Source organism: Cadophora gregata, assembly GCF_030347475.1.
Source record: "Cadophora gregata isolate MNR1 chromosome Unknown scaffold_11, whole genome shotgun sequence".
Taxonomy (NCBI): Eukaryota; Fungi; Ascomycota; class Leotiomycetes; order Helotiales; family Ploettnerulaceae; genus Cadophora; species Cadophora gregata.
Genome location: NW_026695934.1, coordinates 1222916 through 1243840, shown reverse-complemented (window position 1 = coordinate 1243840; position 20925 = coordinate 1222916). Strand labels below are relative to the sequence as shown.

The window sequence follows — 20925 nt, the reverse complement described above, 5'->3', positions numbered from 1 at the left end:
TTCGTTAATATCTCTCAAATTTTATGAACTAAGGCCTGTATCTTCTGTCACTACAGTAATAATAAAAACTACGAATCTCAGTAGGAAATAAGGGCTGTTTTTATATCAATACCGCGGTGAACTTTTGACGTTCCTCCGGAGCAACTGTTATTACGCCCTGGGACCCACGGTAATCCTGATGGCAGCGTAGCGGATAAGGCACTCCAGAGAGAGAGTGTCTTTCAGATAGTCCAGGATATCTTGTGGAGCGTCGGTCATTGCCAGTTTCTATCATCCTCATATTCCAGACTGAATACCACGCGTTGAGAGCACACGAAGCTGTCAAACCAACAAACCCCGCTGCTTGGGAACATCACATTTTCGCCATTTTGCTGGAGGAGGAAATTATGGGTTAATTGTCTGTGAGAGTGTTGAATCTGGACTCAATTCCAGTGTACTCGCTGCTGTAAACCAGAAAAGTCGGGGATGTGAGGTTGGTGGTGGACGCTGATGATGAGATAGCCCCTGAAGTGACCATGATTTGGGAGGTTGCGATATTTTCACGAGCTGGGCGAGTTACTCGTATAAAACTGCCTTTGGCCAGATATCAGCAATGTAGTGTGGATTCATTGGTATCGTGTTTATTCCCTTTCCTCTAGGTGCTTGGTGGAACGTTCTGCTCTATCTCCTATGTCCTTTCAATTTCCACGAGCTGGCGAGTCACTCATACACAGTGTACCCCCCGTTCCCAACAATAGATCGCCGCTGGCATCTTAGCAGCTGCTTTTACACACCTGCATAAGGTAGTTCTTCTCACGGTTTCTTTTTCAACATACCAAAATCGAATGAGATTATCCCTTCTAAACATACTCTGTCCACTCTCATGTGTGCATGTACCATATATTGCAATTTTTTGTAAAAGTATAAACACAAACAATGCGGTGCAGAGTTCTCAACGCAGTGGAAACGAGTCGTTTCACTTGCTTCGGTGGGTGGACGGCTTTCAAAGATCGGACTATGGTAGACGATGTCTAAGAGAGTTGAGAATATGTGGAGGCAATGGCGGGGTGGATTCTGTACGACGAAGGGTCGGAGGCCAAAGCAAGACTTGACTTGCATATGAGGAATGACAACGAGTCGTATTTTCAGATTCCTCGGCGGATCTAGACACCGGGAATGAGAACTGTTTGAGCAGACAGCAAGAGCCATTTCCGAACCGTTCAAGTGCATCTGGGCGGCTGAAGCATCAGGCGTTAACAGTCCAGCCCTCAGTACCACATATGCAAGATGCCAGTAGTTTGCTGCACGGCTCTGCAGATCTTGTTGGCCAATGGCATCGTCGCCAAGGAGAATCTAGAATCGTTTTTTTGGGGGCATCGCTGGATGAAGCGATGAACTAGGCTCCAAGAGCCAAGCCCCAACCACAGAAAAGTTCAGCCCTAAGGGGCCCAAGTCATGCGGAACCGTCTCGACCTCGTAATTTGAAAAAGAATTCCCACGATTGGCTGGCCTGATGTCAGCTATTTCGCTTTCTATTCCTGACCCAAGCCATTGGATTGTTCACAACCATAGAAGATATACCTGTGACATTCCATCTTCACACGGAATCCCGAAGAACCTCATGATGCGAGTTCGCCGCTGCTGATCATCGGAATGTCTGGGCCGCTCCTTCGGGTCATGATATCGGTCCACGTTCATCGAGCTGTACCTGATGCTGCCGCCAGCACGATCGCGAAAAGTCAAGATCACAGCTATGGAGTGCTGGAGGAGAATAAAGGCATGGCCAAGCCCCGATGCGAGCAGAGCGTGCAGCGTGGATGTCCAATATTCAATCCTCTTCACGCTTTCGCTGCAAGTTATCAATCAAGCTTCGGAAGTGTATCTGACACCTGCGCCATAGCCTGACAGAAAGCTTGTCCTTTGAGCTCTCTCCCTCTCTCCCTCTCTCCCTGTCTCAACACAAGCATCGCCAAGATGGCCGGTGAGAAGCCCGTGTAGTCAGCTCTTAGTCAGCGGCCGCTAATGCCAAATACAGCAAAATCACACCCTGTCCCCGGCCTGTCATGTCGCTTCGGGACCGCGCTTATGTTGCTGTTTACTTTCCTCCCTGTTGTGTTTTCCAGAACGGTTACTTACAATTGGGATGTGTCATGGGTCACTGCGAGTCCTGATGGATATTCACGTCCTGTTATTGGAGTCAACGGCAAATGGCCATGCCCTCCGATTTCGGTTCGTAAATACCCTCCTACTCTTCATATTATCTGACGGAAAGCAGGTGGAAATTGGGGATAGAGTCGTCGTAAATCTCAGGAATCAATTGGGGAACGAAAGCACTTCGTTACATTTTCATGGCCTGTTCCAGACGGGAAGTAACAGCATGGACGGGCCAGCAGCTGTCACTCAATGTCCAATTCCCCCTGGAGAACATTTCACCTACGACTTCGTTGTAAGTTAGTTTGATACAACCAAGTCTAATGGACTGAAAATATCTGACAAGACCACAGGTACAACAACCAGGCACATACTGGTACCATTCTCATTTTCGCGGTCAGTATATCGATGGACTACGTGGCCCTTTCATCGTCCACGATCGCTCGGCTCCCTTCAAGTATGATGAAGAAGTCGTCCTTACTGTATCGGACTGGTATCACGATCAAGCACCGGGCCTTATACATTATTTTCAATCTCCTCAAAATGTAATCGATCACGACGGAGCCGAACCTATCCCGAATTCTGCGCTGATCCAGGATGGACAAAACAGCAAGATTGATGTCAAGCCTGGCCGAACATACTTATTCAGAATCACTAATATCGGGTCATTCGTTGGTTCTTATCTTGCTTTCGAGGACCACGATATGACAATAGTTGAAGTAGACGGAGTTTACACTCAGCCTCAAAAGACAAATCAGATCTACCTGACAGTTGCTCAGCGATACAGCGTCCTAGTTACCACTAAGACAAGTACAGATAGGAATTTCGGCATTCAAAGCACCCTGGATACCGATATGTTTGATACGATCCCGGACTGGGCGAAACCTGACGTCAACGGCTATCTCGTCTACAACAGCAAGAAACCACTTCCTGCTGTTGCCCCACTAAGAGATTTGTCACCATTTGACGACATGAAATTACAGCCAAATGATCGCCAAAGAATTTTGGGTAAAGTTGATCATCAGGTTATCATGGAGATGGACTTTATTTCTGACGCTGGAGTCAATCGGTGAGTGTTTTTCGCACCTACCTCGTGGTTATTGCTAAATGAGAGGAAGTGCAATCGTCAACAATAGCAGTTACGTGCCACAGAAAGTTCCCACGCTATACACAGCTCTGTCGGCAGGAAAACAAGCAACGAATCCTGTGGTGTATGGCGCCAACTCCAACCCTTACGTCCTTCGCTACAATGAAGTTGTCGAAGTGGTTCTCATCAATCATGATGACGGCCACCATCCATGGCAGTAAGTGTGCCGGATTGGAAGCCCGAAAACATATTGCTGACACCACTAGTCTTCACGGGCACAACTTCCAGATAATCGATAGATCGCCATCCGATACAAAATACAATCCAGCCAACGTCGTGCCGCTATCCAAGACCCCAGTTCGTCGTGATGTTGTTCAGGTTCACTCAAATGGCTACGTCGTGATTCGATTCCGTGCAGATAATCCAGATAAGTCACAGCCCTTGTCCGCTGCATGAATGCGCAGTTAACGTCCTCAGCACGCATCCAGCTGTTCCATTGTCACATCGAGTGGCACGTTGAAGCCGGCCTTATTGCTACCTTCATCGAGGCACCAGAAAAGCTACAGAACTCGCTAAGCATTCCCCGTCAACACTTGAAGATATGTGAAAATCAAGGCATCCCAACGAAAGGCAATGCAGCGGGAAATACCAAAGACTTTACGGATTTAACGGGGGCTAATACGGACTTCGACAAAAACAATTGGGGGTGGGTATCTGAATGTTAAGAAGCTGAATATGAACTGACTGTAAGATAGAGCACTTTTGAACCCGCCGAAGAGAGCTGTGAAAAGAGCAATTGAATTTCAGGCCTGAGTACATGATGACAAAGCTCAAATTTGAGAATACCAACGGGATATGGAAGTTTGCACATTGACTGGTTCCAATTAATCCAAAGAGAATATCCCCTATTAGCTTGGTGCCGGCGTAGTTGTTACTATAGTATATACCCAGCCGTATTTTGATGTCTTCTGAGCTTGGTTTAGTTGGCAGATCAATTGTGTGTGGAGTCACAAAAGTCGAAGGAGATATTGCTCGCACTTGCATGAATCTAGTTCTCACTCTAGAGTTTCAACAACTAGGAAGACGCTGCTACTGTTATCATCTTAATTTCTATTGAAGATTTATCATGACATGACTTGTGGAACAACAAACAAGCTTTGGTGCCACTTTACACAGCCCCAGAAAGATTTATCAGCACGGCGAACAGAATAACAAACTTATTAGACAACATCGTGAAGAAGGCGAAGCAGGCCTAGCTTGAGACGATAATGAACAGTACTAGGCTCATTCATTTTCAATAGACTGTAGCCCTTTCTTATACTTGTCCCAAACACTAGACGAAATGATCCTCGTCGTGGGCATTTTGTTCATGCATTTCTAGAACAGAAACTTCGTAATGAATTGCCAAGAGAGGGTAAGTGGCAGTCAAGGATGCAAAAGGGAAGAGCCAAGGACTGGCTAGAAATATCCCACAATGCTTAAATTGGTATCATGACAGGCAATCGTGCACGGCTATCTCCTGGAGGAAAGCTACGGAGGTAGACGATACTTTCAGGTTCGCGGAGAGGCTTTCCAATTACGCTGTGATAGGAATCTTGCAGTCACTAGACCAGTGATTTGCAGGGGTCGAGCTTATACAATTGGCTGAGGTCACTGCGCTAGTGTATATACTGTATAATCTGTGCTGGAACTTCCCTTTCATCTCGCATTCATCTCACTTTTAATGATGTGATAGCATTGTAATATAAAAGAACTTGCGGACATGTTCCAATAGCAAAGTATAAGACCAGACCAGAAAATTGAAAAAAGGAAAAGAACCTGGGATGTGGATGAGCGGGCCGCTCGAGAGAGCGAAATTTAAAGCTCGGAACCAGACGAAGCTTGGGCAAATGAATTGAAACTTATATGAAAACCTTCTGTAATAAAGCAGGGTAGAAATCTCAGGAGACGATGGTAAAAGGCCTCTATGATCGCCTTCGACAACTGTCAATCGTATGCCGCCGTTAACGTTCTGACGCATCCTCCCTCAGGTAAGGTTCTGAGAATATGCTTCGTCTCAGGGGCCCCGTATCTTGGGAAAGATCTCTTGACAGGCTTTCAGGATCTTGCAATCTGTCTTGTGATTGTTCTCTTGCCAACCCACTACTTGACACTTCTGCAAATTCCGGAATATTAGTATCGACATCCAAGACTCTGGATTTGGAATGTACCTTGTTGCAATAATAAACGCATCTGCAACCTGTGCACGACGAGAGATTCTCGTTCGGCTTCTTCGTACAGCATCCCCTGCAATACTCTGAGGCAACATTCAAGTCTGTATTATATACTTCGGTCATCTCAATCAACCTCTGGTAGCTGGCTGGGATGATCTTTATTAAGGACGTCAGCTCTAAAGTTTCCGCTCTCATGTGTTCTCTGAGGGCAAGCAGACCTTCACACTACCGCTCGGCGCCACAACAAACCCTGCCTTCTCCTCCTTGGCTCCACTCCTCCTCGCTCCTTCCACGACAGCAGTGAACCCCTTCTTGAAGCCTCTAGCATCAAAGCCACCGCCTGGAAGGTTTTCTTTGATCTCGTCAGCTGGAATCCTAAGGGTGAGTGCGAAGGAGACGTTGTTTCGATCTTTGAGGATGAATGTCGGCGCAGCGGAAACAGTCATGTTCTCGGCTATTGTACCAAGTAAATAATAGGAGGCGCTGGACTTGTTAGTGTATCTACTGACATATATGGTAGCAAGAAAAAGCTCACTCTGCTGGATCGGCTGGGCTGTCGATCACAGGGCAGTCCAAGAATGCGGGGAACCGCACTTTGTCGTGGAAAGGAGGAAATGATGTCATAGTTGGTGGTGCACCTGTTAGCATGGGATGTAGATATAGATCATCTACTGACTGATCTGTTTTGTACGAGAAAGCTTCTCAGAATTGAAGGAAGGAGGTGGGCGAAGACTGGATTTGATACACAGGTGAAACGCGGGGCCTTCTTGGTCAGTAAGCGAGCATTTGTGTGAGCCACATAATATGCCAACATGTATCTCCTTTCGTGAACTCAGAAATCAAATAGTGATCACATCAAAAGTAATAGTTTGCGATGAGGTATATGATGACCAGTTGCGGAAATGAAATAAATCTCGATCTCCTCGATCCATGCCGGAAGCACTTTGTAATGTCAGATATCACTTCCGCTGCTGTTTGTACGCTACTTGACCTGAATTGATCCCCACATGGCTCTCAAATATCTGAGGTAGGAAGAAAGATTTGACAAGAATCCTACAGAATGACGACGACATGACGTCGCTCGTTTGAAGGACACATCTGAGACGAAACAAGATTAGGACACACGCGATGGAGCAAGCTATAGTGAGATTGTATTGCGACGAAGGTGAATTCCATGCTATATATAAAACTATGCTATAACCAACCAACTTTTTCCTCCACATTGCGACGAAAATCCTCGGAATTTCCGCGCTACCCACCTCCCCAACGATTAAATCTCACTATGCCTCCTCTTCATAACAATATTCAAGGACTAATAAGGCAGCAACAACAGAATCAAAACCCAACCGAGCGATACTCTGATGAGCATTCCACCCTTCTTCTTCTTCTTTCTTTCTCCTCTTTCTCCTCCTCATATCTGATGCGAGCGCAAGCCACTGTCATCCTCATCATCACCCCAGCATGGAACAGTAATGCAAGCAATCCGGCATCAAAGCTCATACGGCTCAAAGTCCTGGCAACGGTCCATGCAATCCATAGGGCTTGTCCACGGCTGTATATCCGGCATCAAATGTCCTCGGCAAAACAACGTCCATGGCTTGTTCCTATGGCTGTATCCTATGGTTTGTGTGCATGACTGGTACATGACTTGAAACTGTCGATATCCTGTGGGGGAGGTACGCGACTGGGAACGCTGTACTGTCTCCGTAATATGTCTAGGATCGAAGTGGCCATCTCCGTCTTGCAGATTGTCTGGTCGAGTCAAGATGTTAGGAAAGATGAGAGTTTAAGGGGCGTGGGTGGATAGTATCTGAGTACTTACGAAGTTTGTTGCGTCAAGTAGAAATATTATCGGTCATTCAGCCGGATTGCTGGGTGAACATGTGTTGTCCCATGACTGGAGCGGCATTGATACGCTGGGTGGTCTGGGCCATTACCTTGATACAATCCATTGCATTGCGGAGCAATGATATGTTGTCCACACGTGTGGGGTCAACAAGCTGATTCACGAGATCCTGGAGCGCCTGGTGCTTCTCCTGGTAACGATCAATCAAGCTGGGTTCCTGTGGCTGACGTATGACAGCAGGGGGTGTGGAAATCCTCTTTGGAGCCTTGTACATGACGGATGATTCAACACTGTCAGCCTTACGCTTCTTATTTTTGATGCTTCCAGATGGTGGCGGAGATGCAGATGCATTGCTCTTACTCTGAGCTTGTCCTGGGTCATTATGGACACGCTTCATGTGGTCACGCAGGTTCCAGTGGCGTGGGAAGCCATTTCCAGGAAGTCCTCGCTCGCAGCTGTCATAGGTGCACAAGAAGGGCTTGTCGCCATGGCCATGGAGACCATGAGCCTCACGCTCATGACGGAGTAAGCATGCGGTGGATGAGAACTGGAGATCCTTGCAGGCGGTAACCTTGCACTTGTATGGCTTGAGATGCGAATCGACAAATTTGCTGGCACAGGTTATGTGGTTAGCATTGCAAAAGAACGGAAGGGGGAGAGTAGAATGCCGTACTCGTAGTTGCACTTGAGCTTCTCGGGCTTGTGTTGGCAATTGGATTGAGGGTCCTTTTCCCATGGGCAGTGGTACAGTCCATCAGCTTGTGGAGTGACATTGTGGTATAGGTGATGGTCTCGGGCAGTATTGTCCAGATCCACATTGGGGCGGCCGCCCAACTTGAAGGACTCATCAGAAGCCTCAGAAGTTCCTGGGAGGCGTTGACCTCTGGCAGCCAAGTCACTGTTGACCTTGGAAGCTCGGGGTCCAATAGGTTTTCTCATTACCCTGTCACCAGTCGTTGTGTAAGGGGGCAAGTCCACCAAATCTGGAAAGTCCTGTACATACCTAGGAGATATGCCTTCTACACTCGGTGAGTGTTCGAAAGGACTGTTTGTTGCAGATGTCGCCAATTGGGTTGGGGGAAGGGTCCATGGATCTTCAAGGAGAATAGGGGATGATCTTTGAGAATCCAGATACCCGGGGCCGTTGTCCCACAGTGTGGGAGACTCCAAGATTGTACCTGCCTGGTACATCATAGAGTCTCTCGGAACTGGACCTTGGGCTGCAATGGAGTTTGATCCTGTCGGTACAAAGGACTCGCTACCAGCGGTCGAGTACAAACCGTAAGAAGGACCTGCAGATAATGAGACAATAGGGTGTGTCGTGACACTGCTGGTTGTTGATCCTCTGTGAAACATGGGGTGGGCCCCCGAAAAGTCCTCTCCTGGATATGGGAAATTGTCGAATACTTGCATTTCCATCTGTTGTGTGGGAGTATACATAGCAGAGCTTTCAGGACTGTTGGACCTGCCTGTCACTTCTGAGCTTGCAGAAGACATGTGGTATGACATCTGGGAAACATTGGGGTACATCCTCGCTGATTGGCTTTGATCATATGAGTTAGTAGTCCTTTGGGATTGAGCTCCGATAGAATCCTGGGAGGCATTCCGGGACATTGCCACGGCCTCCAGGTGAGGAGCAAGCTCGCTGTTCCATTGGCTCCGGGTGGAGCCTGAAAATGAGCCACGGCCATCATATTGACCTGTCTTGCTCTCCTGGGTATCATGGAAAGAGTTGAAAGAATCAGAAAGTCCATTCTGGGTAGTGCCTTGGGATGCAACTGGATCTTGGTGCAAGTACTGTTGACCTTCAACCTTCCAGATATGTCCACTGTTTTGACCCTGGGTAGGTTCTGTTTGGTTCAAAGAAAATCCAGGCAGTCCATGGGAGAAATGTGGTCCATTTTGGAGAGAAAAACCGCTGTTGGATATTTGGGTTAGTGTTCTGTGCTTCCACTTATGTTTTAAAAATCAACTGCAACGCAAAAAAGGAACAAAAAGTAACGAGCACAACATCTTATCAACAAGCCTAGAACAGGAATTGTCAGTTGATATTCACGTCTAGGTGGGATCATAAGTGACTACAGACCAACAAGGGGTACCTTGGTATGGGGTGTCCAGACAAGGTGGCAGAGTCCTACTATCTCAAAAGTTGGATGGCTAGAGGCAAGGTTCCATGGATCGAACAAGATTCATGCTAGGTTCCATTGGGTCCTTCAACGGAGATAAATTCCATGTCCAGGGATGATGGCGTCTATTCTGCAAACAGAACAAGAACGACTCTGGTTAGTGTAGGCTCAGATGCGAACATGGGGATAGCACTCAAGGCACCAAGATGGCGCTGAGATGTACGTACACATTGGCATGAATAAATGCCCTGATGACCATGTGTCGCCGGCTGGGGACGGTCAATCCTAGTCGAAGGCGACTTGAAGGCTGTCTAAAGTGACAGACATGGATTACAACATATCCGTGGGTTAATGGCCTTTCTTTGGGAGAAATGCCAGATGTCCTGGGTAGCTGAGCTTCAACGTCCTTGGCAGTGTCGAGTATGCAAAGTTCCATCGCGGATGCAAGTCATCTCAAGTAGGAGACGAGTAGATCAACATGGCCATGTCGATGTCAGAACAGGACAGTAAGGTGTATTTACACAGATATAGGTTGGTGGTGGCGTTCCTATGAAGTTGACATGATGCTTGTAGCATGTAGCAGCCAAGACCAGTTCCACTCGGTTCGAATCCAGGAAAGTCGCACGTGATTCAGCCGGAGGCTATCACGCTGAAAGCCTTTAGATGATCCGTACAGTCCAGATTACATATCCAATGGGAGTCCTTGTAAGGAACACTCTGGAGTTGTCGTTGATTGGGTAGGGCGATACTCACACTTGACCTTTCTGATAATATAAGGTATATGTCACAGGTGGACTGGTCACATGACGAATGCCTGGTTAGGCTGTGACCTGGGAGAATGGAACCTTTGGGATCTTCCCGGGCAAGTGATTTTGGTCCGGATATTTCCTGTGGCAGTCGGAGATGTTGCGCAAAAAAAAAGTCTCTGGTAACATTGCTTTCGGACGACATGATTCTGCTCGTAAAACACCAAAAACTTTCAAGCACGAAGAAGGAAATAACAATATACCTGGCGGATCCTGCCTTGGTCCTGACGGATTGCTTGAGTTGGTTGTACCCTGTCATACTGGTATCCAGGTGTAGGGTCCCACAAATGGTTTGAGTTTGAACAAGAGTCATTGGGATAATGAAATCCTGAAAAAGAAAATGGACAGTCTTCTGGATCGACGGAAAGCTTTCTGAGATTCAAGTACAGTGGCCAGTAGTGGAGGTAGAGAACAGTGCGGATGCAGTTGACGGAAGTGAGTCCAGGTGCTTGGGGCTGAGGCAAGTAAGAGTGTCGATGGCAGAGGTTCTGCTGGAGTGAGAAAGTTGAGGCATAAGGGGTGCACAGGATGATGAGAAAGAGGAAAGTGTTTGCCAGGACGGGGAGTGGGGGGGTCGCTCACTTATGATCTCGAGGCTGCGCAAGACATCGATGCGTTGTCCGCCGTCGCTTAGTTTAGCCAACATATCAACTCGCACCGAAATGCGGGCCTGCTGCAGTGTTTCCGAGCAGGGATTTTGGTTGGAATATTGCATGGATACGGATGAGCTAAGGGCGTGATACTTTCAAGCTCGTGCAGATGAAGTCACGAATCATTATTGACGCGCACCATGGCGGTGTTGCGGTTGCCAGGATTCTGGCAGACGCCGCCCGCAGGACGACCAGCAGGAGACGAGTGAGAGCGCCTCGATTTGGGCAGACGAAAGCTCGATGAAGCTGCGCACCGCAGGCCACAGCATCACAGGCTCTTGCGCTGCCAATAGAGGTCAGGAAGTGATACAGCAGCGGGGCGGTGTGTGTCTCCGCTGTCAAACAGCAAAATAATGGCGCATACAACTGGCTGGCCGCCCGCCCTTGGCAGCAGCAAGAAAAACACGACGGGCCGCCCCTCATGTTGTCCGCCATGATTTCCATTCCAACCCTTCCCCTTTTTCCCTTCCTCTTCTTGCGAGCTAAGCTTATCAACATGTGCAACACTGCAACTTGTAAATTATGTGCTGGGGAACCGCTCTGGAGCAACCCTGTCCCGAACTCCTGTTGCTGCTGATCCTCTCGGGATATTCCCCAGAACCGATGATCTTGTCAACAATCGGATCAGACTTGACTCGTACAGAAAGGGGTAACCTTGCAGCTTCAAATTTGAGTTTTGTTTCCATGCCAAATTCAGTCATCACTCACAAGAATCCTTCTTGCCTCGGTTTTTCTGGTGATGAGTGAGCCCGCCTGCTGAGGTGCAGGCCACGACGAATAATGAAGCCGTCAGTGTGGGTGGAATCATGGTTGATTGGAGATCATGCAAAAGTATCAACGCAGAGCTGCATCAACAACCTCGTCGCACCATTCATGGACCAGACCGCGACGCCCGGCTGAAAGCTGCCTTGGTCGCAGCCCGTGATGTGTTCGATGCTGGCACACTGACACTTTGGGTATGACGACGTTGAAGTTCTACCACATCCCTTCACAACGCATAACCTACAGTACTCGGTGATGCGAGATGGTTGCACAATATGCCGAACTTATCTTCTCCTTGAAGTTGAGCTCACCATGAATCATTGCCGGGGAGCACAAGGACTCTGACTGAGAGGAGGCAGCCTTGACATGAAGAGTGTCACGTCGTTCTTTGGGCAGCGATATCCGACAACTGGACTGGCAGACTGGCTCTGGTCACAGTAGTGATAGACGAACGCGACGGAGAGAGACGGTCCGGCTCTTGAGGTCCGGCCCTTGCAAGTTAAGCCGATGCTTCGGTCTGAAATCGTGGGTTCGTTAGTGACCAGATATTTCGTTCTGACGGGCCGCGCAGTACTATGCAGCACGGACATCTGCTCCAACAGCTCTACTGTAGCGGGCCAGTCGCGAAACCCCCTTTCGAGTGGGGGAGGAGGGAGGCTTTCACGAAAGCCAGTGGCTAGGCGCCAGACTGCACTGCACTGCACCAGTTACGATCCGCACCTCCCGCACCTTTAGCTGAACGACCACAGCACACTACTCCTGCCTTTCTAAAGCCTGCGCAAGAAGTACCTTCCGTAAGAAAAGCAGTTGCCACCGCAGGATGGGAAATTTCCGTACGAGTACGAGTGCAATATCCGTTCGGCTAGCAAGTGTTAAGACTCAAGAGCCGTCGGAGCCCTCGTCTCGATAACAGGCCATGATGTTCGGCTAATTATTCCTCTCGAAGAAAGTCCGGAGGGTTAAGCAGCAGAGACATCTCCTGATCGATTATTGGATTATGCTCCTGTCAGCAACAAGGCACTTCCTTTCACGCACCATGGTTCGCAGACTCTGCCACCCATTCAGCCTCTTGGCAACCGATCCCCAACCGAGTATTCATCATCCATGAAGATCGTCGTTGCAGCTGCACACAAACTGTTCTTCAGGTCGCGAGCCTCAAGATCGACAAGATCTACTTAGGGGTTCATACTGTAATGTCCTTACGAGTGCCTTCCCTGCGAATCCTTGATGGTGGAACTATGAATGTCTTCGGAGGATCTGGCCTCATTGTGGGAGAGATGGTTTACAGTTGTGTATTCTGAGTCAGTGTCGATTACCGATTGTTTCCACGATGGCAACCTGCCGGAAATGACTGGAACGGTCGTTGTTTGACGCTATCTACACACGGAGAACAGCTCATGACGATATCGAAGTCCATGTCCTATGCTTTAGAGTTCCCGTTGGAACAGTCCTTCCTTCCATCATTCAAGGGTGACCTAGCAGTCAATAGCTCCGATTTACATTTGATACCACATCGGCCGTTGAATGTAACTGCCGCCGAGATAGGATTATGCTGTCTTCAGTTCCCCGCACAGTTCATCTCTGCGAAAGCCCGGGAGGATAAAGACAGAGTTTAGATTGTACAGGATGTTCCCAACTTAACAACTCCTCTACTCACCGGGAAGTATTCTTCCTCACGAATGCCAAGGAAAATAGCCACGGCGAAGTCGTGGACAATCTCCTTGTTTTTTGATTCGTTGTACGCATAAGACAAGACGACCAGGTTTTCCTGACTTTAACAGCGGTGGGCGTAGACTTACTTCACTTGGTCAGTTAAAACATACTTGAAGTACCGGTAGTATAGTTTCATAGCCCGAGCTTGAATTTCCTTGACTGTATGGAGTTGTGGTTCGTGCTGTCACTTTCTGATATTAACAACCATTTCCACAACATTTTGAAAGCATGGACACAGCATAGACTTTGTCTTTGACTTCTGATATGCCTCAATACTGCTATCAGTGATACCCACGCGAATCAGAAACTGTATCCAAGAGCCTATCTTTAGGTCTGGACCAACTCAGATAACATCAGCCTTTCATGACACTTTTCACTTTCGAGACTCAACTGCTTACCTCTGTGCTCCCTATTGCCGTCAGACCCGGAAACTAAGAATGGCTCTCGCATGCTCTCTGGAAAGTTGGTCGAGTCTTCCGACAGTTGCCGTGACGCGTTGCCTTTCCAAAAAACATTTCAAGGACGATCAGTTCCGCATCGTCACTGTGAGAAGTCGGCATTTAGATACTGAATTTGCCTTCAATGGCCTGCGGAGGATTTCTGCGTAAATCAACCACAACCATAAAATTGTCTCTCGATATAGGTCTTGAAGATTCGGCCTACTCTTCAACGGTCATAACACAAATGCTTAAATTGGAAGATTATATTCGAGATGAGCATTCAATTTGGTGTAATCAGAGAGATGTACTTCTTTAGTGGAACCAGGCGAAAGGGCTCAGAAGCAAGCAACCACGAATGTAGGGTAAAGATTATTATCCAGCCTCTTCAAATTATTCCAGCTATCCTATCTTGCCAGATATTCTGTAGTTGTTGTGGCCTCCTATTCCAACCTGGAAGGACTATGTATCACGTGGTCTGCTGTCACATGCTTTGCTTACCTAAAATGCTCGCTTCCTTAGTCCTCCAAGCCCAACCTCACCCGCTCTTCCCCCAAGCAGCAATTATCTGCTGAGCTTGAGAGTGTCACTCAATTTCTCAGAGACTTACAAACAACCATATATGATATATCACAAACTGACCGAGAACAAGTCAAGTCCCAGAGAGCACGTGGCGAACGACCAGAGCCTTGCCCAGTGCGCGCCGTACGGGCACTCAGGAGATTAAATGTATGAGCCCTCCTCATCGCCTGAGTAGCACGAGAACTGTTTGTAGACCTGGTTTTGACCTGTTGAAGATCACCTCTTCAATTCAATCAATCTTTGTGTTTGTCGTTCATTTGAGAGCTGGAACGACGTCTCCATGCTGCTGCTAGAACTTGCACTTCTCAACTCGTTTCTCGTGGCTCGATGACCCTTTTGGTTCCAGATTATTCGCAAGTCCTAGTGTCCATGGAAAGAGTTATCTGTGAGTTACATCCAATTTCGTAGCCGTCCGTGGTTGGACCTTTTCTAAATATTGTGCAGGCAGGTAAGAACACGCCGAAGAATCGTTCTTGCCTAAAGGCACAATAACCCTGGGCTTGGGAGATCGAACGGCCGTAACGCCTTCAACAACTCCACGGAGACAAGACTTTATGTCAGACGTGATGAAGAAAGGTGTCCGTCCTCGTAGAAGTCCCGATTTGAGGCGTACGGGCAAGTCTTCCTGTCTCATCATGTTTTCTTCTGTCGTGATTTTGGTCTCCAAAGAGCTCAGGACTGTCATCAAGAAGCATGCTTGGGAAGCTACTCATCATTTGGAGCAGCCCCGCGCAAAGATCGCTTTGAGGCAAAGCGAAAGTCGTCGCATAAATGCAAATCATGCCATGCTTCGACTGCCTAACATGCGACTTCTGACACGTCATATATTCAGCTGTTCTATCATAGAGTTGTTCGATGCGAAATGCACTAAATTCCTTTACGCTGAGAGAATCAATGAATGGTTCATATTGATTCACAGGGCTTGACTCGCCACACGTGCCTGCCAATCTGTTCGTTTGCTTGCCGTCTGCTAGCGTCCTTTTAGACATCTGTCTTCCCGCTACCAACGAAATTATCTTTTATCTCGTTGCCTTTTCGTCAATCCAGAACTCCCGACACTTGAGATGTTAACATTTCGACAAGCAGTGATGGGAGGCGCTTCGAGCAAGCAGATCGACTCCCGCAAGGGCAAGGGCAGAAGCGACGACCAAAGCATCCAAGAAGTCTCTGGACATCGTGACGGGGCCATCCAGTCCGTCCAGACGCTGCGCGCGCATTTCCACGATGTGTGCAGTCACCCGGGCTGCCAGGAGACGGTTCCACCCTTGACATATGATAAAATATTTGATGCATGGCTGTCCGGATCGCAAACTATCCCACCAACAAGTCAATTCTCCGTATGGTGCTGCAGGCATGGCCATTCCACTTGTGTTGGATGTGGCAGTAGACCTACTCTCAGCTCAGAGAGCTTTTTCACGCCGTTGGGAGTCGTAAACCACTGCTGCAATGACGGAAGGCTTTTCGCCGTTTGGTTTCTTTTAGCGCAATTCGACACAATGAGCATCGAGTCACAATTCAATAAGGAGACGAATAACAAGCGCGAGAAATCGAGGTCGAAGCCGAAGCAAAAGGCGAAAGCTAAGGCACCCGTGCCTGGGGTAGGCTATGGCACGGATTTTGGAGGTATGGATAGTTGGTCTGATGAAGAAATGTTTATACATGGACACATGGCACACACAATGTTCGCAGGACATCCTGCTGCTGCGGTCAGGCCCCCTCCTCATGCTTTTACTGCATAATGAATCTTAACATTCTTGCAGTCATCCCTTGCAGACAGAGATGAAGATATACTTGATGAGAATGACTCCCAAGACTATCTTTTAGCGGACACGGTCAAGATTCTTGGTACTTGTTTGCCCTCTGTGGACTCGGATACTACGATTGAGCTTGACATGTTTCGACTCGGTACGCTTTTCGACAAGATCATACAGTTGATTCGGAATGACTCTATAGTAGATATTACCGAGCGCCTCGACGTCTATCAGGCAACAGCTGGATTTATCACCAAGATTGCAAGCCACCCCGGACTTGTTCAGCTCCTTCTTGAAGAGCGACCAAATAAGGCCAATACTCCTGGCTTAGGTGAACTCAGCAAGGGGTCGTATTTACCCACCGAAGGCTTTAACAATGGGTCAACATCAAAACCTCTGATCGCTTCTTATGGTGATACCTTCCTCCAAGCGAAAACCTTTCTTGACATGTCCCAGAACCCGAAGGCAACAATGCAAGCAAAGGAAAGTTGGCGAAGCAAGGAATCAAACAAGCTCCTGCAAGAACTGGTTCGATGCTTTGAAGCTCTAGATGTAATCGCTTCTAGTGTTGTTGCCCCTGTCACCGAGCCATCTATGCAAGAGGCTTGGGTCAAATTTGCGGAAGACAATAGAGTTACCTTTACAGATGACGTACTCTTGCGACATCGCTACACGGACAACTTCAAAGCTTTGCAAACGTCCAACCGAGGCCGGCTGACCACGATCAGCAAGGAGATTGCCACATTAAAGACTTCACTACCTACCGGAATATTCCTTAAGGTTGCCGAGTCTCGGTCAGATGTCATGAAAGTCCTTATCATTGGGTCAGAAGGCTCACCCTATGCCGGAGGCCTCTTCATGTGAGTCGCATCCTAAAAACCATTGAGACTTCGACTAATTTCTTCTAAGATTCGATATATTCCTTGATGAGCGGTATCCAGCGACACCTCCGAAGATGACTTTCACTTTACATGGCAATGACGAGGATGGTGAATCGTTCAATCCTAACCTTCATATCCATTCAGGAACTGTCTGCTTGTCCCTCCTCAATACATGGCCTGGCGACCCTTCTCAAGCTTGGCAGCCTTACAAGAGTACAATCCTCTCTGTCCTAGTTAGCATTCAAGCCATGATTTTGGGTGCACCGATGCCGTGGGAAAATGAACCAGGCTTTGAGGGTACTGGCCCAACTTCTAGGAACTTGGCACACAAAGCTCGTGTCCAATCTAGAACTCTTAGATTCGCTATGATTGCGTGGCTGGAGAATAGATTCGCGGACCCACAGGCAAAGGAACACATTTGGAAAGAGATCAGTCAAACATATTGGCAGCACAACGGCTTGAAAGTGCTTGAATATGTCAGGGAATGGGTTTCGGAAAATCCGGGGTTACTGAACTTTGGGCCAACTGATTATTGGCTGCGCCATATCAAGGGAATAAATCCAAGGTTACCACCGGGAGCTGCGCAAAACAATCTGGCCGAAAAACTGACAGTCCTTCTCGGGGTTTCATATGTTCCAGCGGCATTTCCAACCGTCGAAATTCAGGTGAAGCAGCAGCGACCGAAACGCAAGTCATCGACTTCCAAAGACCCCACCGGATCAAGCAAGAAAGTCAAGGGCCCAGGAACAGTACCAGCCCACTTCAAGTGGATCTATGCACGCGACAAGTCGCAAAAGATGGTTAAGAAGGCCTGCAAGGAGTTTGGTATTGGATATGCCAACACAATCAAAGCTAGCATTGAGAAACTCGAAAATCACGTCAATAGCGACATGGAGGATATTGATGATGATTTAATTGATAATTGGGGCGAGCTGGTACTGGATTCTACACAATCTTTGAGCTCCCAACCAGATCACGAGGGTGATTACATGGAGTCAATGAAGTGGCAAACGGAGGTACAGGCCATGGTTGGCAATTCCCAGATGGCTGCTGGAACATTCTCTGGTCTGCCGACGCTACCACATCCATTCTCACAGAGCAATCTCGAGTACGGAGCTATCTCGAGTGACACGCAAAGTCTTGCGCCACTTCTACCCCACCAAACCAGCCACTTCTTAGCTGCTCATACTGCCCAAGCGAGCGGCAGCAACACGCCTAAGCTCTTCAACAAGAAATTTGGCTCAGCAAATGGACCTTCTACCCCGCCTATGGCGAGTTACTCAGGACCTAAATTTCACTTCAAGTCTAACAAGCAACACCAAGCACAGACCAAAGGAAATGGTACATCCATGGATGATGCGGTTGCTCTCGACGATAATTAAGTGTTATTGGAGTGATAGAAGGCTGATAGGAAGTTAGGTTTGGGATTCAAATGTGGGCGGTAGGAAGTCGAGGATTTCATTCATGCCTAGGGCAAAGGAGCTACTAAGGTTATTCTATGATTTTACGAGCATTGAGAGGTATATCGTGTGGTTTTGCGGGTGCATTCTCAGCGAAGGAGCTAATGGGTTGTTTTTTGTCTTTAAATACCCTGGCATACTTGTTATGATGACATGACTTCTCACTTGATCTCGCTGTGTATGTGACAGCAACTGCACGCTCTCATACTGGAGAAGAGAGCTGCAATATCTGCCAGAGTGCACTGAAGTCTTAGCAGAACACCCAAGCCTCTAGTCGAGGAATTTGCTATGATACAATTCCAAACTGGAAAAATGGTCTCGTCATCCCAAGTCATCTAACGTCTTTCAGTGAACCAATTTTCGATTTCCGGCGCTACTAGTCATTCCTTTAGAAGTGCCAGGCTGCGGAAGAAGCCAGGCCAGAGCTGGTAAGTTGAAACCCGGTGTAGTTCGCTTAATTTTAGCCTTGTCATGACTAGGTACGCAGTACCAGCAGTCTAGGGATTAAGGAATATTGTTTTGTCTGCCCAAGAAGTGCTAGGAGCATGAGAAAACTATGGTACGGTTTTGACTGTAAAAGCTCCAGTTCGCACACTATATGTTCTGGGAAATTCTTCTCCTCGACTTAAATCATTCCACTTAAATCTCAAACCTTTTCATTTTACTCTTCGAACTTGGGCAAATTTGTTTGACTCGCATACTATCACCTCTCCTGGTTACCTTACAACTTACCTTACTTACGTACGTCATATTATGCGGCTTCAAGAGATAATTCCAAGTGGCTATGGGCTGACCATGACAAACTACGTCCACCCTCAAACACCTTCGGAGAAAACGCCAAAGACAATCATTAGTTCAATAGCTGTTGGGGGACATATCGCATTTGCACTGTCGTTTGTCTATGTATACTTTGCAGCTGTCTACTGTATCCTCGAAGCCTGGTATCACAAGCAACTTCAGCTCGACATCGATAACACTCATGATGCCATAGCAATTGCTTGGCTATTCATCGCAAGCGGTATCATGATGTACATGCCACAGAACGAGGAGAAGAAGGAGAAAGAGAAAAAGGAGGCTGCAGAAGAGGCCTCAAAGTCGAAGACCAAATCAGCCACTATCCCAGCTAAGATGAAGGCCAAGGAATTACCAATATCATCGTGGGACAGCAACGTAAACATTGCGTGGAGCTGGGAGAACTGGGAGGAACTTATGAAGGCAGCTTACAAGGAGCGGGCTCAGACACCACAGAAAGTCGAGACGAACAACATGAACCAAGCAGCCAAGATTCAGCGCGAGCAAGCTCGTATTTCTCGTCTCTACGCCACCATTCGGATGCTAGGCGACGTGATTGAGAGCTTGAAGATGGAAGTGGATCGTCGGGAGAGACAAGTGGAAGAGATCGAGAGCAGATTGGAGGTTGAGGTCTGTGACGATCCTACGTTGGAGGAAGATAGAGAAGAAGCTGACGATGGAAAGTTGGAGGCTCGTCAGTTTCAGTGCCGTGCTGGATATTGGTGTAGACGGAACTGTTGCCTTGAGAAGAAGAGGAAGCTGCCTGTCCGGTCTGATGCCAATGACCAGCATGAGGCCGACGATGAGGAATATGTTATGGTCACCACGGGTGCAGATTTCTAGAGTAGACTTTCTATTTATCCTCAAAGACGTCTGTTGGAAATAGCATTTGCTCCGGTCCAACTTCCAGGCCCAAATTATAGAATGCGTGCCACATAAACTGTCTTTGCTGCCCAAGATGTTGCCTGCACCATCCTTGATATTGGAGGAATGTTATCCTGGTCCGATTCGAGGCCTGTTAAGATCGTCCATTAGTATGATGCAAAGAAGCAACGGGAGAATGAAACGGTAAAGGACATACATGTCGTGATGTTCTGAGAGATTCGAGAGGTACTTGTTCAGCTCCTCGACACGCTGCTTGTGCGTCTTGACACCCTCTTTCTGCAGGCGATCGTGCAGCTGAGAACCGTTTTAGCATAAGTTCATATAAAAGTTCCGATATGCCTTCAAGAATTCCCAGTATGACAGTCAGAGAAGAGGGAAACGTACCCTCTTCCTCCTCATCTCGTCATAAGCCCTCTCGCTAGCCGTCTTCCCATCGCCACCTCTCTCCTCCAGCTCCCTTAAAGCCTCCTCGTCCAATTCCTCTGCACCGTCCTCTCCCTTCCCCTTCACCACCACCTTCGAAGACTGAGCATCCTCCTCCTCGAGCGCCGATTGCAGCGCGGATTTCTTCGAGTTTGAAGCTTCCGGATCACTAGTCTTGGGCTTCTTCTTCTTCTTCTTATTTATACCCGAAGGCGCGGATCCTTTCAGCTTGAGTGCGCCACGCACCACGGGGGCGTATTCGTCGGCTGGCATGGTGTGTATGAGTTGTTGTCGTGCTGTTGTGGGGGAGGATTTAGTGATGTGCTGCTCCTGCCACTTGAGTTGCGCTTAAACTGGAGGCGGTGAATATTATAGGCTAGC

The 20925-nt window shown here is 47.9% G+C and overlaps 6 protein-coding genes across 7 annotated transcripts; 3 read left to right on the top strand and 3 right to left on the bottom strand.

Annotated features, from left to right (window-relative positions):
• Positions 1-1953: 1953 nt before the first annotated feature.
• On the top strand, positions 1954-4341 carry ONS95_002517 (uncharacterized protein; the record flags this gene model as incomplete). Its single annotated transcript, XM_058495780.1, has 8 exons — positions 1954-1960; positions 2015-2208; positions 2255-2425; positions 2484-3199; positions 3249-3434; positions 3484-3644; positions 3698-3923; positions 3973-4341. The coding sequence occupies 8 exons, from the start codon at positions 1954-1956 to the stop codon at positions 4028-4030; spliced, it is 1719 nt and encodes a 572-aa protein (XP_058354508.1). The 3' UTR covers positions 4031-4341.
• Positions 4342-4778: 437 nt separating this feature from the next.
• ONS95_002516 (uncharacterized protein) lies at positions 4779-6274 on the bottom strand. The gene is made up of 4 exons (XM_058495779.1): positions 5966-6274; positions 5649-5913; positions 5428-5586; positions 4779-5372 (listed from the first exon to the last, which is right to left on the bottom strand). The coding sequence occupies exons 1-4, from the start codon at positions 6076-6078 to the stop codon at positions 5274-5276; spliced, it is 636 nt and encodes a 211-aa protein (XP_058354507.1). The 5' UTR covers positions 6079-6274; the 3' UTR covers positions 4779-5273.
• Positions 6275-6573: 299 nt separating this feature from the next.
• On the bottom strand, positions 6574-10788 carry ONS95_002515 (uncharacterized protein). Of its 2 annotated transcripts, XM_058495777.1 has the most exons (5): positions 9630-10788; positions 8280-9532; positions 7950-8219; positions 7253-7887; positions 6574-7182 (listed from the first exon to the last, which is right to left on the bottom strand). In XM_058495777.1, the coding sequence occupies exons 2-4, from the start codon at positions 8888-8890 to the stop codon at positions 7290-7292; spliced, it is 1479 nt and encodes a 492-aa protein (XP_058354505.1). In that variant the 5' UTR covers positions 8891-9532; positions 9630-10788; the 3' UTR covers positions 6574-7182; positions 7253-7289. The 2 variants fall into 2 exon arrangements, with proteins under 2 accessions (XP_058354505.1, XP_058354506.1); XM_058495778.1 differs by having other exon boundaries at positions 6574-7887; positions 7950-9194; positions 10412-10788.
• Positions 10789-14319: 3531 nt separating this feature from the next.
• Positions 14320-18814, top strand: ONS95_002514 (uncharacterized protein). Its single transcript, XM_058495776.1, has 5 exons — positions 14320-14737; positions 14797-14967; positions 15439-16058; positions 16113-16963; positions 17013-18814. The coding sequence occupies exons 2-5, from the start codon at positions 14907-14909 to the stop codon at positions 18364-18366; spliced, it is 2886 nt and encodes a 961-aa protein (XP_058354504.1). The 5' UTR covers positions 14320-14737; positions 14797-14906; the 3' UTR covers positions 18367-18814.
• Positions 18815-19239: 425 nt separating this feature from the next.
• On the top strand, positions 19240-20079 carry ONS95_002513 (uncharacterized protein; the record flags this gene model as incomplete). The annotated part of the gene is made up of 1 exon (XM_058495775.1): positions 19240-20079. One exon carries the CDS (start codon positions 19240-19242, stop codon positions 20077-20079), a length of 840 nt encoding a protein of 279 aa, XP_058354503.1.
• A 150-nt stretch (positions 20080-20229) lies between these two features.
• ONS95_002512 (uncharacterized protein) lies at positions 20230-20817 on the bottom strand (the record flags this gene model as incomplete). The annotated part of the gene is made up of 3 exons (XM_058495774.1): positions 20230-20251; positions 20318-20415; positions 20506-20817. 3 exons carry the CDS (start codon positions 20815-20817, stop codon positions 20230-20232), a joined length of 432 nt encoding a protein of 143 aa, XP_058354502.1.
• Positions 20818-20925: the final 108 nt, after the last annotated feature.